The sequence below is a fragment of the Oryza glaberrima genome, chromosome 9 (genome assembly GCF_000147395.1).
Source record: "Oryza glaberrima chromosome 9, OglaRS2, whole genome shotgun sequence".
Lineage (NCBI taxonomy): Eukaryota > Viridiplantae > Streptophyta > Magnoliopsida > Poales > Poaceae > Oryza > Oryza glaberrima.
In genome coordinates this window covers 411207-429468 of record NC_068334.1, presented here as the reverse complement: position 1 = coordinate 429468, position 18262 = coordinate 411207, and the positions used below count along the sequence as shown (strand labels likewise).

The 18262-nt window shown below is 41.0% G+C and overlaps 1 protein-coding gene across 1 annotated transcript; it reads left to right on the top strand.

Annotated features, from left to right (window-relative positions):
- The first annotated feature begins 1248 nt into the window (after nucleotides 1-1248).
- On the top strand, nucleotides 1249-2863 carry LOC127785488 (transcription factor MYB44-like). The gene has a single exon (XM_052312952.1). The coding sequence runs from the start codon at nucleotides 1409-1411 to the stop codon at nucleotides 2366-2368; it is 960 nt and encodes a 319-aa protein (XP_052168912.1). The 5' UTR covers nucleotides 1249-1408; the 3' UTR covers nucleotides 2369-2863.
- Nucleotides 2864-18262: the final 15399 nt, after the last annotated feature.

Sequence of the window (18262 nt, the reverse complement as noted above, 5' to 3'; positions counted from 1 at the left end):
CAAGTCGGCTCGAATTGGTAAGGTGTGGGAGAATTTGGGAAATTGACAGACAAAAGAGAGAATTTTGATCACTCGTCTTATTTTTCTATTAACGATTTATAAATACTTGAAAATATATTATATTATGGCATATTAATAAGTATAACCATTTAATTGTAGTTCATTATAATATAATCATTCAGAAGTAATGTACGATCAAAGTAGTACTCCTAGTTAACACCGATAGTTATTGAAAACTTGGAAACAATGTTGTCATAGACTATATATATGATCCTCTTTACCAACAAAGAGTTAGGATGAGTTCAGAGGCAACCAAGCGAATGATTAGTGCATAATTAATAAAGTATTATCTAAAAAACTTAAGAATGGATTAATATAATTTTTTAAAGCAATTTGGCTATATAATTTCTTTTTTTAAAAAAAAAAGCACACCGTTGAATAGTTTGGAAAGTGTGAGCGCGGAAAAACGAGAGAGGAAAGATTGGGAATGTTGAGAGAAGAACACAACCTTAGCATTGTCATGAATGGGAAAAGAAGTGTTGATCGACATGCCAGGTTTATGCTATGGGTCATACATTATTTGTTGTGATGATATTTTTAAGATTCATGCTTTCGTGAAGCATGATGTATTTCTAAATAGGAGGATTACATAGCAAGCATGGAATGGCTTATTTAAAATCAAATGCATGCAACTAGATTTATTTACAATGTAGTCGAAAAAGACGCAAAATTAATATCCACAATTGAACAAGATTGTATGTACCAGAGCTAAACATTCGACGTGACAAGGTGAATTTTTCTCAATTTCTCGTCTTTTTGAGAAAAATAATATATTTGCTAGTATATATTTGTAGAGCATATAACTTGTAGAAAGCGAAAGGCGAGAGCAAAAACACGGTTGAGTGTTGAGCGGTGAGTTGGGTTCCCTACCCGCTGGCTGAGCGGAGCAAACTGAAACCACGAGACGGCCCAACCGACCGACCAACCAACACTGACACAACCCACACCCCAGCCAGCAGGAAGGAAGAGAGGGTGGAGGGCACCCTGGTCATTTCAGCAAAACGCAACGTGAGGAAAGAAGTTTAAACGGGCGCTGCATCTGGTGCCGCGTGTCCCCCTCGCCAGCTGTACCCAACTCAACCCCACTTCCAATCTTAACTGAACAAAGAAGAGATGGATCGAACAGCACAACAAACCAAAGGAAAGGCCCCTTCTTGTCATCCTTCCTTCCTTTATATAGAGGCCCCTTCTTCTCCCCCTCCGCTCCCCTGACTTAATTTAGCTCCGCCTCCATTCACCCATTCACACTAGCATAGCATAGCATAGCATAGCATAGAAGATAGCACTTGTAGAGAAGAGATACTAGTACACATAGAGAAGAGGAGAGGAGATTGATCGGTGAGGGAGGATGATGGCGTCTTGTCGGAGAGGAGGGGGAGGGGATGTGGATAGGATAAAGGGGCCGTGGAGTCCGGAGGAGGACGAGGCGCTGCAGCGGCTGGTGGGGCGGCACGGGGCGCGCAACTGGTCGCTGATAAGCAAGTCCATTCCGGGGAGGTCGGGGAAGTCGTGCCGGCTGCGGTGGTGCAACCAGCTGTCGCCGCAGGTGGAGCACCGGCCCTTCACGCCCGAGGAGGACGACACCATCCTCCGCGCCCACGCCCGCTTCGGCAACAAGTGGGCCACCATCGCCAGGCTCCTCGCCGGCCGCACCGACAACGCCATCAAGAACCACTGGAACTCCACCCTCAAGCGCAAGCACCACTCTTCTCTCCTCGCCGACGACCTCCGCCCTCTCAAGCGGACAACCAGCGACGGCCACCCGACGCTCTCCTCCGCCGCCGCCCCCGGGAGCCCCTCCGGCTCCGACCTCAGCGACTCCAGCCACCATAGCCTCCCCTCCCACATGCCCTCCTCACCACCACACCTCCTCCTCCCTCAGCACGTCTACCGCCCGGTCGCGAGGGCCGGCGGGGTCGTCGTCCCTCCTCCTCCTCCCCCGCCGCCTCCGGCGACCTCGCTCTCCCTCTCTCTCTCCCTTCCCGGCCTGGATCACCCACACCCCGATCCCTCCACCCCGTCGGAGCCTGCGGTACAGTTGCAGCCGCCTCCACCGTCTCAGATGCCGCCACCAACACCATCTTGTGTACGCCAAGAGCCGCCTCAGATGCCGTTCCAGCTGCAGCCCCCACCGCCGCCGCGCCCATCGGCGCCGTTCAGCGCGGAGTTCTTGGCCATGATGCAGGAGATGATCCGGATCGAGGTCCGGAATTACATGTCCGGCTCCGCCGCCGTGGATCCCCGGTCGTCGCCCGACAACGGCGTGCGCGCCGCCAGCCGCATCATGGGCATGGCCAAGATCGAGTAATCAACCAGCAGCAGCAGCATACGGAATGATCGAGTAATCAAGCTCAGATTGATGCACTGCAAGCAAGAAAGCAGAGCAAGAAGCAGAGGCGCCGGCGCGGCAAGTGAAGAGACGACGACCATCAACGTTTGGATCCTCCTTTTCTATTCTGCTATAGTCTTCTTCTTCCCCAATAATTCCTTGTCTAGTTTTAAATTTTTTTTCTCTTCAATTTTTACTCCTCCAATCCAAGTTGAAGTTGTCACTAGTAGAGTTCTCCAGAGAGAGAAGAGATGAAGCAACAACAAGGAGCTGTGTCTGCCTGTCTGGAGGAACTAATACCAAACCAAAATAAGCAGAGTGTGTGCTGCTGTGCCACAATCAGCACCACCACCACCCACTAGCTTAGCTTAGCTAGCTAGTTCAAAGTTCTTTTTGTATATACTTATAAGAGGAAAAAGAAAAAAGAGAGCTGATCAGTGAAAATTCAGAATGCATCAGTGAAGAGAATTGCTAGCTCTTGTGTTGTCTGTGAGATGCATCTTTGAATTCTCGCCAAACTTGTGTGTGGTAGTCTTGGGTGGATGTGGATTTTTGTTTGGTGTTGGTTTTTCTTTTCAAGTGATGAGTGGCAGTTAGTACTCCTAAGGATTGTCGAATGGGGACAAGAAGCAAGGACGAAACGGAATTAGTATGGTGGACTGGCAGCGGCAGGAGTAGTAGTCCTACTCCTACGTGGGGTGGGGATCCGAGTGGAGGATGGGCGAGCGACAGCTAACTGCCTGCCTGTTGTGCACTTCCTCTCCTCAACCTTCCTACCTCTTCTTTTACTGGAGAGACAAGATCAGTTGCGAACTCTTCATGGTAACAAAAAAAATTGAGCCATTTCATCCAGGGTTTATCTTCCAATTTTATAATTGAAAACCGCGCTACGATCGGCCACCGGTTTACTGAAAGCCAGGCGAAAACCGATAAAATTCAATAACTCGAAAATCAGCTTCTTTTCTTTTTAACTCATGTTTTATTAATCTTGGTAAGCTGCAATGGGTAGAGCCAAGAACCTCTTGACGGAGATTGTCACCTTTTACAAAGCTGTCGTCGGAGACAAAGCAGACGGCCACTGTAAATGCGGATCGATGACTCGCCGGAGATGGAGCAAACAGCCGGCGCAACTACAGGACAAGGCCTCAACCAAATGCAAAACGACAAAACTCCCAACTGAACGCGTTGGAGGTGAACACTGTCGATGTTTGATGTCTCGACTATGGTATTTGGACAGTATGGAGATCGTCGGTGCTAGGATATACACAAGACTGAGGTAAAAGAGATGGAGACATGGATTTTTATACAGGTTCGGACCCCTGAGTTGTCAGGTAATAACCCTACATCCTGTTGGCCGAAGCTGGTATTGCTCTTATTCACCATAATCACACCAGTACAATATGTGGGTAGCCTATCTAACTGTTGTCGACACGTCGGTCTGAAGGTCTGACTCGTAGTCGACAACAGGGTAGTCTTCCTCCTCGAATCCGTGCCTGGCGAGATCAGAGATAGCGTTTTCGCATCTCCTGACGGTATCCAGAAACACCGTAGGGGAATAGCCATGCCTATCCCTGAAGTCGATATCCGGCGGCGTGTCTTGGCGTATGTAGACTTGTATGTTGTGGCTTCTGGTGGGCGTGTGTTGATTGTCATGGGTGTCTTCCATGGTCCTTCTCCCCTCTCCTCCTAGGGGGTATTGCATTTATACCCATAGGTGTCCCCTTCTCCAAGTAGAACTAGGGAAACCAATATGGATACAATCCGAGTAGTCATTGTCGTTTCCATGTAGAACTTTGGTTGTCTTTCCTTATCCGGAACTCCTTTGAGGCCAGTTTCCGTATAAGACATGGTATGTGGTGGATCCTGCCGAGATTTAGTCAACTATTATTAGGTATGTGGTATCAATAACCCTGACAAACACAGTATTCATCGGACAAGAAGACAATGTTAGCAAGAACGTTAATAAGGTCCACCATGTCCGTCAAGCTGAGAAAAGAAGAGTTGAGTGCCAACGACCCTCTTGAGCTATACGAAGAATGGGATGAACCCGAGAACGGGAGAGACCCGACTAAACATAAACCTATCTCTAGCATCCGAACCCCCCCCTCCCACCATGACTGGGAGGCCATTGGAGCGAAAACTAGACAAAACGATTGGTTTTCAATCTTATCAGTTTTCTTAACCGTGCATAGAACTAAAGAGAAACTAACTACGAAAAGTAGTAAGCTCACCCGTATTCGCAATTAGATTTAGAGCTCCTAAGAGAGAAAAAAACAAAATTTGGAAAACTATTGTAGGGTTCAAATCCTATAAAATATTAGTAATCATCGGACAGGAAGACGGCGTTAGCAAGAATGCCGATGTGGTCCACCATGTCCGTCAAGCTGAGACAAGAAGAGTTGAGCGCCAACGATCCTCTTGAGCTACACAAAGAACGGGGTGAACCCGAGAACGGGAGAGACCCGACTACATCTCCCCCCCCCCGCGCCCCCGACGAGGCCATCGGAGCCGAAAAGCAGCCAAAATGATTGGTTTTCAATCTTATTAATTTTATTAACCATTCATACAACTAAAGAGAAACCAACAATGAAATGCAATAAGCTTACCCGTATTCACAATTATATTTGAAGCTCCTAAGAGAAACCAACTATATATTGTAGGGTTCAAATCCTATGAAATATTTTCCTACACGTTCATTTGGAGCGATAGAATAACCATTCAAAAATCTAGTATTTTTAAAAATTATAGAGATTACGGATGATTTCCAACCTGAGCTCGAACCTCTTGAAAAAAAAATTCTATGTAACCATTTCTCTTCTGTTTTCTTTGTTTTCTTATGCTCCATTTCAAGAGTCGTTTACGTAGCACTCGGCTCACACATTTTTTTTTCCTTTCTGTTTCTTTCCTATATTTTTTTCATCCATTAAATTTGAGGTACTCTGGTTCAAAAATCCTACTGTTATTTTTCATAGAAACCATTATTTCCCAAAATAGGAGAGAGAAAACCACGGGCGCCAACCAGCAATATATCTTCACTATATCGGGGTGAGATTATAACACCAAACGATGGCTTACAAAAAGTATATATGAAGGTGAAACCTTAAACGGTGGCTTTTCTCCTTTTTTAAATATTTCGTAAACACTGTACAGTTTTTTCTCCTGTTCTATCCAGTGAAATTGGCACTGTCTTGTGCGTTATCATAAAAAAAATCGACCTCAATCGATCGAAGAGAGGCTCAAAAGCTACTCCACATAACAAACACAACTAGTAGTACTCCAGTATGCAGTTCTATATATCTTATATATACTCCCTCCATTTCAAAATATTTGACACCGTTGACTTTTTAGCACATGTTTAACCGTTTGTCTTACTAAAAAAAATTATGAAATATGTAAAACTATATGTGTACATGAAAGTATATTTAACAATGAATCAAATGATATGAAAAGAATAAATAATTACTTAAATATTTTGAATAAGACGAATGGTCAAACACGTACTTAAAAAATTAACGGTGTCAAATATTTTAAAATGGATGGAGTATGTGAGAAGAAAGGGAGGCTGCCTCCTGGTAGGCATCAAGTGCATCACAAACTGGAATCTGGAGTCCATTATTGGCGTCCCCCCGGAAAGATGGAAGCTGAAACAGAATGAAAGCACAGCCCCCTCGTGTTAAAGCAGCGAAACAAACTATATATGTTTGTATATAGTCGTCGTCGTCGTCGTCGTGGAGTTTGTTTGGTAGGGTATTATATATGCACGGTAGGGCTAGTTGATATGCTATGCAAACCGCGTGCACGCCGCATCCTGCCAGCCAGCCGGACTACCCTAATTATTAAGTGGCCACGTACTCGCACTAATCACTTTCTCAGGTCCCCTGCTCTTGTAGGACCATAATAATTTGTAGCTAACTCCTTGGGTTGGCTCTTGGCTTGGTTGTTCTTGCCACGCTAACCACGAAGACAAGTAAAAAAAAAAAGTAAAGACGACATGCTTGAAATTAAAGTATACCTTTTGTTGTAAACCTCAATTTTTAAGAAAATAAATACCATTAATTAGTGATCAATTCATATAATTTCTTTTTTTATAAACCTGAGTTCTATAAAATGACATTCCACAAACAAATCCCTTCTTTTGGCATCGCCACAAGTCAATCCTTAATTTACCCCGTTAATATATTAAATACTCTAGCGGCGGATCCAAGTAAGTCGATCAGCCGCCTAGGTTTTTCCATTGCGTCTCAACCGCCAACTGTTGCTCATGCCTGAAAAAATGAAGGTGGGCCACTGGAAATTGCTATTAGTCGCTCGGGGCTGGCACCGGCACCAAATTACTCCTATGTTAGTACTGCACTTACAATGATAAAATTGGCTCTTTGTACTGTGATGATAAAAACAGAGAGAAACTTTTATGTGTGGCATTATGTAGAAATCACACTGGTATAGAACCGATCATTTGATGGTAGAAAAACATAGAATTTATATATGGACGCTGCATAAGCCATAGAAATATGAAAAATAAATTCTAAAATAAAATATTATAAATATAGAATTTACAATATTTTGTTTTAGAATCAATATTGGAAATAGAACACGATAAAAAAACTAGAATAAAATAAAATTAGGTTTCAAAATTAAAATTTTGGTCACGAATAATAAACCAACGAGCAAACGAGAAGCGAAAATACCAGAAAAAGGCAGCCTTGACCAAGATTCACTGATTTTTTCTGTATTGACTAGGTCCATTTCCTGCAACAGTAGTTACACTAGCTAGTAGTATATGCAGCACAGCCTGAATTATATCCGTTTGTGCCTGCACATACGGGTACAGCGTACAATATAGCAGCTGCCAACCATCGTATTGTAAGTACTATAATAAGTAGAGTATTTGTATGGCTCTTGTGTGTCGGTTTGTTCCGTTGGTGAGGTGACGCCGTGACGCAGGGAGGGCGGGCAGGCAGGTTGCACGGTTGGTTGCATATATTTTGTCCTAATTTGCGTGCAGAAGCAAAGTGAAGTAATATACTCCAGGAAAAAGTCTGGTCTAAGTCGAATCGTCGGCGTCAGATATTTTGCTGGTTAGGTGTTGTTTTCCGGAGCAGTTTCATCATTGCCGGTCGTGGGCAAACCTCATCCATCAACCGTGCGACCCGACCACCCAACCGAAACACCCCAACAATTCATTACTACTTAACTAACTCTTCGATAAACCCTTCTTATCGACTTTGACCGCCCAGCGAGCTTAAACGTGCATTAGCACAACATTTTTATGTTTATTGACCTGGTAATTGCCTTTTATATTATGAGTATATATCCTATTATATTGTTTACACGCATCTTTAGATACGTAGACCGCTGATATAAGGATTTGTTCGAACCAAAGGTTTGTCATGTATCTTTTGGCACGCGAAATAAAATAAATATTAGCATGTGATTTTTTAAATACTAAGTTAAAAATAAATTTATTTAATTCTTTAAAGAACTTTTATATTGATATCTTTTACATAAAACATATCGTTTAAGAAGCATGTTTAAGGAGAACGAGAAAATAGCTATGTTGAATAGCTGTTTAGAACTCAACCTAAGTCTGATGTGCATTGGAGTTTTTGTGTTTAACTGATTTGGTTCGTTTTAACATCAATGTACATCTTAGGTTGAGTTTAAAAGTGAAGTTTGATTTTTAGTGACATGTAAAATAGAACAATTCATTAGTATATTAATAATTATAAGTTTGAAAAATAAATTTATATAATTTTAAAAGAAATCTATGATAAGTATTTGCAAAAGGACGTAACTTTTAACAATTTAAAAAATATGCTCATGGTAAACAATAGAGTAGCAACATCCAAACTCATCCTTAGATGTAGAGGCCACAGTTGTACTATTCCATAGTCTTTAAAAATATATAATTAACAGAACTTTTTGTTGAGATGAATAATTAACCGAACTTAAGAGTAAGTACATGTTCTTAGCTTTTTCTTCCTATGAAACAGTGAGATCAAGCAGACGGCAAGCCTAGTGGTTGCAGTGACCTAAGTATCCCCTAAAGTTCTGGGATCAATTCTCCATATGAACGAATCTCGGATTGGATTGTTTGAGGTGCTAAGTTCCCAAATTAAAAAGGATTGTTTGAGAGGCTAAGTTACTAATTTAAAAAGGCTGCATATATCCGGTTGGATATAGAGGCCGAGTAAAAAAATACCCTTCTATAAAAGAAAAGCAGATTCTTTTTAATTATTGTTGGTTACTACAAGGTATCACTCGGAATAACACACTTTATTATTTTGTAAAACCTAATTAAGGAGAGACAAAGAAAGAAAGACAGTTCGATTGTTGTTGCACAAGTCATGCATGGCTTATTGTTAGGGCGTCACACTACAGATCTAAAGGTTTGCTTATATATAAAATGTAGGCTTAATTTGGCAAGTGTGAAAGGAGAAGCATGAGAAGTAAACGTGATGAACTAACAAGCTAGAAGGAAAGGAAGCAAGCAAAGCCGTAGCCCTTGGTTGCTGATCAAAAGGAAAGGAGAAACCGAACCGACTGATTTAATTAAGAAAGGGCGTTTTTCTGTTATGGTGTCGTTATTACACTAGTGCATATGCACAAACACAAGACAACAATGCATGCGATCGAGATCAATCTACTACACTCCATCACCATTTCCGTTCGATGGTGTTGTTGGGGCGTCCAGAATCTGCCTGCTGCTGGTACTCGATCGATCGATCGATCTGTTGGGTTTCTACTTGAACCGGTCGCTGACCACGACGACTTACCCACCAAATTAATATTTAAACACTCCTCTCAAGCTAGTTTAGATTAGATTAGTATAGTATATATGTGACGTGTGACGGAATGGACAAGTCAACAATCATGCTAAGCTAGCTTGCTTCAGTTAATTACGTACCCCGGGGGCCCTGTAGTCGTTTTTGTCTCTTCCCTGTAGCCTTTTCACCTGACCACGTCTCCATGTGTGGTGTGGACGACCGAATCAATTCACATCACATTTTATTTTTTTTCTACGTAAACTAAATAAAAATGTAAATGGTGCTTTAGGTTGTTGTAGGGGCGGAGCTAGTGTCCAAACAAAGGTGTGCATTACCATTGAAAATCTAAAAAAAAATGTAACATTGCACATTTTAGTGTTTTTAAGAGAGAAATTTTGAATCTAGGGGTATCCTGTGCATCACAAATGTTGAATGTGGCTCTGTCACTGTGTTATTTTGTTTTTTATCAATAAAATCAAAGATAATTCGGTTTAGCTCCCAAGCTTACTCATAAAAGAAATAGGTAACTGGAGAAGGGTACACTCGCCCTCTCGCCAAACCCTAAAAACCCTAAGCTCTAGCCCAAATGATTAGAGTCACACGACGGGGTTAGTTGAACTCACAAGCTTAAACTTCTATATCTAGAAAATCAAAGCAGAAGCAGAGAAAAAGCATCAATGGCATCTCAAAACAGCCAATCATCACCAAATTCTGTATCAGGGTGATCATGTTGGGAAAAGCAAATTATGTATTAGTGTACAAAAGTACAACATTATGGTATTAGAGCAGATGCTTTGCCACATGTTCCTATCGTCCCGTTTTGATGCCATCATTTTCTTGGTTTTAGATAAAAAAAATAATGTTTTTTAAGCAAATCTTTTAGCAATTAGTGGAGTTTTGGGATAAAACAAAGTGAAATTCCCAAAATTTCCAAACAATTTGATTCAGATTGCGTTTCTAGTGATGGAGCTGAGATCGATGTTAATGCCATTAGAGAGATCAAACTTAAGCTTCCAGGCAGCTTTGATATATTAGATGTTCTTTTTCCGCTCCCTCTGTTAAGAGGAACCTTGTTGACAACCACTCGATGTGACTTTCAGTTGAGCAAAGGAACATGTTATATTGAGTTTAATAATAGGTTTATTGATCTTGCCTTCAAGCAAGACAAGCTTTATCGACTCACTCTGGATGATTCAGTTATGACTATTGTTCTGTGAAGATAAAATTGAGAAGTCTTAAAAATTGTGGCTTTGTCGCTTAGGTCACATTTCTAGTGGAGAATGGAACTTCTCATTGAGGAAGAGATAATCCTCTCCTTAGATTTTTCTGACGCATACGGTGCTTGGATTGTATTAAGGAAAAATTCACCAAGACAATCAACAAAGGAGCCAGTACGAGCTCAAGTCTTTTAGAAATTGATGTTTGTGGACCGTTCGTACTGACATCAATGATATGTTTTGACTCATTCATTATATTCACGGATGTGTTACATGCTCCATTTGAACAAATTTATGGTCTGTTTGACCACTATCTTCAACAACATGAACCTCAGCAGAATGGAATAGCAAAAGACACAACCATACACTCATGGATATGGTGTAAAGCATGCTTAGCCACTCTACTCTGTCAAATAAGTTATGGATTGATGCACTAAAAATATCCGCACACATACGTAATAGGGTGCATAATAAGTCAATGCCTAATACACCTTCTGAGTTGTGGACCAGAAGAAAAACTACTCTAAATTAATTACATATGTGTGGCTATCGTGCAGAAGCCAAAATAAATTTAATCTGCAATTGAAACCAATTGGATCCGAAAACAGTGAGATGACATTTCATCGGATATCTAGGAAGATATAAGATATACCTATTTTATTGTTCAAACCATGTCATTAAGTTTGTAGAAACTAAACATGCAGTCTTCTAAGAAATTAATGATTAGGAGAGCTCACGGGAAAGGAAGTTTAATCTTGAGGAAATTCGGGCTAACTTTGCAGTTACAAAAATCCAAGAGAATAATATTCCTTTTGGCCAGACTGTGTCTCAGAATGTAGAACCACCAGCTAGTAATTATGGACCAAATGGCGTTGCACCTTTTGTTGAGAAAATTGATGAGTATAACAATGATAGCAATGATCTTCAGCAGACTTCATAAACACGGAATGAAGGAGAATCTCTGCAAGAAACTCCTCAAGCGCAAGTGATCAATAATGAAATTCATGCAACCTAGAAGACACAACGGGAATGGAAATCTCATCCCCGATTATTATGAGGTCTAAATGAGAGAAGGCGAAGATAGATGATCCCAGCACAGTTAAGAAAGCTATGACAAGTAATTAAGCACTTATTCAAACAAGTGAACACTGTACAAGCAAACCTCATGTCAAATCAACCCTTATTACATGAAAAATAAGATCATGAATTCATTGTTATTGTGTGATGACCTTTGTCCTATAATTCAATTTATTTTGGTAGATCAACCTTTGAGTTCAACACCACCTTGCACATTCTCATGATATTAGTTACGGACTTAGGGGCGACGATACGTAGGTTGAGGGGTTGGGGGTGGGGTGCATAGGAACCTCTGTATTTCTATGTAAAGTACTTGGTATCCATTTTTTTCCACATGTGCACCCCCGACGACTTGCTAGAGCACGGCGGGACGGGCGCATGGCTGCGAGGCCATTTGGCCACATGTGTTTAATCGTGGCCTTGTTTGCTGCACAAGCCTGCTGCTTTGTTCTTTTTTTTTACTGATCATTGTATCGCCAATATGTGCTTATGTTGATGGCATAGAAGGCAAGGCAAAGAACTTCCTCATCTTATTTTAATTTGTTTGATTTCACATCAAACCTTAAAGTTCATATATAGAGTTCAATTTATGTTACTATTTTAACGTTTTTAGATAGTAGTTTAGGTTTTAAATATTGAGTATCCTAAGGTGTTGGTACCTTGCAAATGGTACAATTACTGGGAATAGAAGGAGTGCTATAGCCAACTAGGTGAATTGCAAAGAAAGAGAAAGAACGTGAGAGTGTACATGTACCTCGTCGCTCACATGAGAGAAAAGATGATGGTATCAACTCCTTGAAGAACAAACATGGCTAGCAATTGCTGATTGGGAGAATACAACGATGACTCTATTAACAGATAAGATGACTATATATGAGCTTGTGGTCAGCATCACTGGTATATTGGCACCTGATCGAACGATTGACCATATCAATGGTCAGTAGTGCCGGATTAACGACATTGTGTTTGGGTGGCGCTAAGATGTTGGGGATAACAGTGAATAGAGAAAAATGATAAAAAAAATGTTTAATGATTGACTGTATATTAATTCGTTTGAAACTAAAGAGTATTTTTTTAAAAAAAATGTTTACTAAGTTGAAAAAACATGAAGTGATTTTGAATCTATAATATATCCTTAACCCAGTCAAGCCACCATGCATGCATTTAATTACTACTCCCTCCATTCCAAATCCAAATTGATGTACATATTTCATAGGTACACCAAAACCAAAAAAAGCTAATAACTCTCTCATGCTATAATTACTCTAGCAACAAACTCAATGCATGCACTATCCCCACTATTTCCTAGCTAATAGCAAATCAAGATATTGCATGTGGGTTATAAATACTTGTGTGCATGAATGCATGAATGCATGTATCAATGTTCATTTACTCCAATGCACAAATAACGAATAGACTTAATGAATGAACACAAATATGCAGATCATTTAGAAATAATCTAAAAAAAACTATATGTAGATCAATTTGGAATTGAGGGAGTACAACTGAATTGAAATGCAAACTTCCCAAAGAGAAAATATATGGGATTGATAAAAAAATTAACAGCAATCAAGTAAATTTCTAAAAAAAACAAATGCTAATTAACGATGGTGCACAGCATGCATCCAATTAACATAGTACAAAACACTAGCTGCATGCAGCGAGCTGATTGGATTCGCGGTTAATTAATGTACCACTAACAGTAGCTGCTAGATTGATCCATGCATTGTCATGGCGCGCGCGCGGCGCCCTTTTGACTTTGCTTTCTTGCGCCGTACGTGTTCTTCCATTTTAATTTGCACCGTGCCAGTTGGCCACCCGTCTCCATTCTCCGTCTTTCTCACGTCACGTGCGCACATATTTTTGCTGCTGTACAAGGACATTGTGGTATTATGAAAAACCGAAAAAAAAAACAAGGTTATATATTAATTAGTTTCTCTGTAATGAAATACAACTACCTAAAACCAAATTAAGACGAAGTAGTAATCATCAATTGTTTTGTCAATCTCATATAGTAATAGGTATTGTTTTGTGTTCTAAACCTCTAATTGCTGTCCAGCTTCTTATTGTATTTCTTAATTTTACCGAAATTATTCTTGTTCTATTTTATAGTCGTGCCGGGAATAAAATTATCAACATTAAATATTTGTGACTGAAGAGGGTATATTGAACTATGGCTTATATGAGGCAAAATGAAGCTTACATCTGTGAAGACAAAAGGACGGAATAAGGAACACGGTTGCAATCTCACGCAAAACACATGCCAGTAATAATCCTAAAGCATACTTAGTGTAAAGAAACTAGAACAACATATATAAATTTGTCTTTTAAAGTACTATAATAAAAATAACATGTATTTATTTATTATATATATTATAATAGAAAAATAAGGTCAAAGATGTATCTTATAGACCGTGTCATTGCCTAAAACGTTAATTAAAATGAAACAAGAGGGAGTATAGCTGTATAGTACTCTGTAGAGTATTATGGAAAAATTAAATGAAGTGTTCCTCTGTTCGTGGCCATGCCTATCCAAAGGATGACGCAGCGAAGCAATTATTAGTACTCCTATGTAGGAGTAGTAGTACTTCTTTTTTGGCTTCCAGGAGAGGACAATTATTATTAGTTACGTACGCGGAGTGCTACTAGTTGTCATGCACCTTTGACCGGCGACCACCTACAAATGGACTCATCATCAAACACGCTGCTAGCTTTGCTTAATCCTAATTATGATTACGACTAGTAGGTGTCCTTATCTCACTCTGACTCCGTCTTTGCAGTTTGCATATTGTCTCCGCAGCCAATGGTTTGTATAATGTTTCACCTTATAACAAAATAATATAAATATATAGAAGTTTAAGTTAATATTATACAGTTTCTTTGATGATAAAATAAATAAAAAAGTAATATTTATATTTTTCTAAAGATGAATGATCGACGTTACATTAAAAATTAATGACGTCATACATTAAGAATTGATAGAGTATATTTTTATCAAACTGAGAACCAATAGATAATTATAAACTGCATATACTACGAATTGCATCGATAATTATTAAGAATTGATAGAGTAGTATATTTTATCAAACAAGCTAGGCATCGATAGTTGCATGCATGCTTTTGCCACGCCAGAGAAAGACTACGAATTCATTCTACACGACTAGAATGTTACAAGTTCAGTTGCTCGTGTGGATCTTTATTACTTCGTCTCCCAAAATATATACGAGGAACATCCAAAATTGACGTAATTGGTGCTAGATGATACTGAAGATATTATTTTTTATTTTTTAAATAAACAGGTCAAATAGGGAGAGAAAATTTTAAAAAAGGATGAGATTGCCCTAGGGTGCCCAGCTGCATCTAACTGGATACTACAATTTTTTTTTGTCCTTCAGCTAGTTACATGTTTTAAGTGTCTTCTAGCCGTTCCATGTTCTTGGTGCCGGTATTTCCATCTAATTGCACAAATTTTGAGTGTGCTCTAACAAATTTTGCCTAAAATATACAGTTTTAGAGTTTTTCATCGAGAGAGAGTGAAATTAAGTGATAAATGATTGTGATTCGTTGATATGAGAAAATATATTGAGAAATTAAATAAGAGACAGTTGTTATTGGTTGTTGTCGAACGACAATTGTGTTACGTCGAATGACATGGTTCTCTCAACAGTAGTTGGAAGTAAAAATAATTGTATTACTCAGTAAAATTTTTTAAGTGATCCCCCATTACATGGCCATAGGGGGCTATTTATAATCCTATTACAGACATGGCCATAGGGGGCTATTTATAACCCTATTACAGGCTCCCATCTTTTAGGTTTTGGGCTTACAGGGGAATTTACATGGTTGCCCTTATGACAGGGACATTATTGAGGGCACGTTGTGTCTTTTACATATACGGGCTTCTAATGGGTCAATGGACTCAGCCCAATCGTGGCGAAGGGGCCCCTCGACGGCACGACAGCCCACCGGGCCTTCCTCTGGCAAGGCCCGGCTTGGCGAAGCTCGTGTGCCTCGCGATATGGCTTTCGCCATACAGCCTTCGCCCACGCAGTCTTCTGACGAGCTCCATCTCTAGCAAAGTCCGTGTTGCTTCGCGACATGGTTTTTGCCATATGGCTTTCGCCCATGCAGCCTTCTCGGGTGTGGAGCGCAGCTACGTCCCCTTGGTCTTTGCCACACATCTTCGGCTTGAATCCTCGCTAGCGGTCCGGTTTCGATTATCTTATTATTCTTGGTTTTCTTATTCACCCTCGTACAACAGAAATTTCTTTTACACTACTGCACAACTGATCTTTGCCACCAGGTGGCAACTGTTTTTTTTTCCCGGTTATGCAACCAGGACGAGGAATCCGGGACTAAAGATACCCATTTTTAGTCCCGGTTGAAATAACTGGGACTAGAAATAGATCTTTAGTCTCGGTTACCAACCGGACTAAAGAGAAAATAGCGGCAGTCGTTCGTCCCCTTTTCTTTTTCTTTAATCCCTGTATTTTCTCCCAAATCGAGTGGGATGCATATCCCCAAATCAAACCCTAAATCCCCAAATCAAAAGTGACATCCCAAATCATTCACATTCCAAATCTTTAAGTTATTTATACACACAAATCAAATACATCACAAATGAATCACAAATTAGGATTGTTGTGTTCCAAATCAAATACATCACAAATCAGATCCATGCAATGAATCACCAAATTATACATCTCAGTGAATCACAAATTATATAAAAAAAAAGAAAAGAGGAGAGGGCGCCCGGTGCTGTCCCGCCGGCCGCCGGCCCCGTGCCCACCACCGACCGCCCCGGCCGGTGCCTTCCGCCTACGGCCACGGCCGGCGCCTGCCGCCTGTGGCCCCGCCGCCGTGCGCGGGCCCACCGGCCGCCTGCTCGCCACTGCACAGCGCGGCCCCACCGGCCGCCGGCTGCCTGCCCGCCGGATGGAAAGGGATGAAGAGGGGAGGAGGGGATCTGTGGGAGGGAGGAGGAAGGGGAGGAGAAAGAAGAGATGGGGATCTGTGGGTTGAGAGGATAAGAATAAGTGGTTGAGAGGATAAGGGAGAGGGATTATATAGCGTTGACTAGAGATCATCTTGATCTTTAGTCCCGGTTGGTGTCACCAACTGGGACTAAAGATCATTGGCACCCTGATAGGCTACTGACAGGGGATGATCTTTAGTCCCGTATTGGTGACCAATACCAACCGGGACTAAAGATCATATAATGGCTGTGAGGTTTTCAACCGGGACTAAATAGTCCCGGTTCATTTGAACCGGGACTATTGTGATTTTTTCCCACCTGACAAAGATCACTTTTCCAGTAGTGTTATCAGAAGTCAATGTTAATCTTAACATATGATGTACTCCAACCGGGACTAAAGATCATTAGCACCCTAACAGGCTATTGACAGGGGATGATCTTTAGTCCTGTGTTGGTGATCAACACCAACCGGGACTAAAGATCATATAATGACTGTGAGGTTTTCAACTGGGGCTAAAGATCATTTTTAGTCCTGGTACTATTGTGATTTTTTTCCACCCGACAAAGATCATTTCTCTAGTAGTGTTATCAGAAGTCAATGTTAAGCTTTAACATATGATGTACTTTCTTCTCTACTTTTGTTTTTCTTTACGTAAACAGAATGAACAGATTTGTCCGGTTGGCAACCCTATGATCCTGTTGTACATGTCCTGAAAAGGATCCACATTTGCAATTAGGGTGTGTTCGGCATCCCAGGTTCCCAACCCCTCTCTTGTTTTCCGCATGCATAATTTTCAAACTGCTAAACGGTGCGTATTTTATAAAAGTTTCTATACGAAAGTTGCTTAAAAAATCAATTTAATCTATTTTTTTTTAAAAAAGTTAATACTTAATTAATTACGTGCTAATGGATTGCTCCGTTTTTCATGCTGGATGTTTGGGTTGGGAACCTGGGGTGCCGAACTAAGTACTGTAACCCCTGGTATATGGTAAAAAACCGTAAAATGATCACTCCTAATTAAGAGTCAAATTGAAACATCACTTACAGGCTAAAAGATACTATCTCAAAGTTAGTTCCTAATTTTACAGGGTAATTATGTTAATGAAAGGAACACGCATCTCCAAAGTGGAGGACTCCCCTGTGTTACCTGATACGGCACAAAAGTCACGTATCCGTATCAGATACTCGCACGGATACGGATACGTATCCCGTACGTATCCCAGATTTTCGCGATTTTCAATTAAATAGAAAAACACGGATACTTCGCCGATACGTCCCGAACGTTCCTGATATGGTTCTATCTGCTATTCCTCCGGATGCTCCTCATGCTCGTGGCCTCACGCGGTCCCGGTGCCGTCGTCATCGCCACACGCGGAAGCAACAGCATTGCAGCTAGGCGCAGCGGAAGATTGCCCGCGCCAACGCCAAGCGGAGGCCGTTTGGCCGCTGCCGCCGCTGCCTCCGCCGCTGCCGCTGCAACCGCCGGCGGCACCGTGAAAGCACGAGTATACTTCTCTTCGTTCCCCTGTGAGCCAAATCTCCTCTTCTGGCTTGGCTTTCCAAGTTCCCATGCTTGATCTGCAATTTTTTTTCTTATTTTCTTGCTACAAGTAGTCAAGCATTATCATGGATTTTGGATTTGGAAGCTCAGACTAGTGCATGTGCATATAGCAATCCTAGTGCTAGTGCGGCTGCTCATGCAGCTGCTGATTTATCAAGAGAAAGCAAGGGCAAATAACATCTTGATATTGGTGGTGGTCGATCGGTAGGTGCTGGGTCCTCCTACTTGCCTAGTCGGCACTTCACTTGATGTTGTAAGCACGATGCATCAATTTA

Coding starts and splice junctions, on each gene's coding strand:
- LOC127785488 (XM_052312952.1), top strand. CDS start 1,409: ATGATGGCGTCTTGTCGGAGAGGAGGGGGAGGGGATGTGGATAGGATA.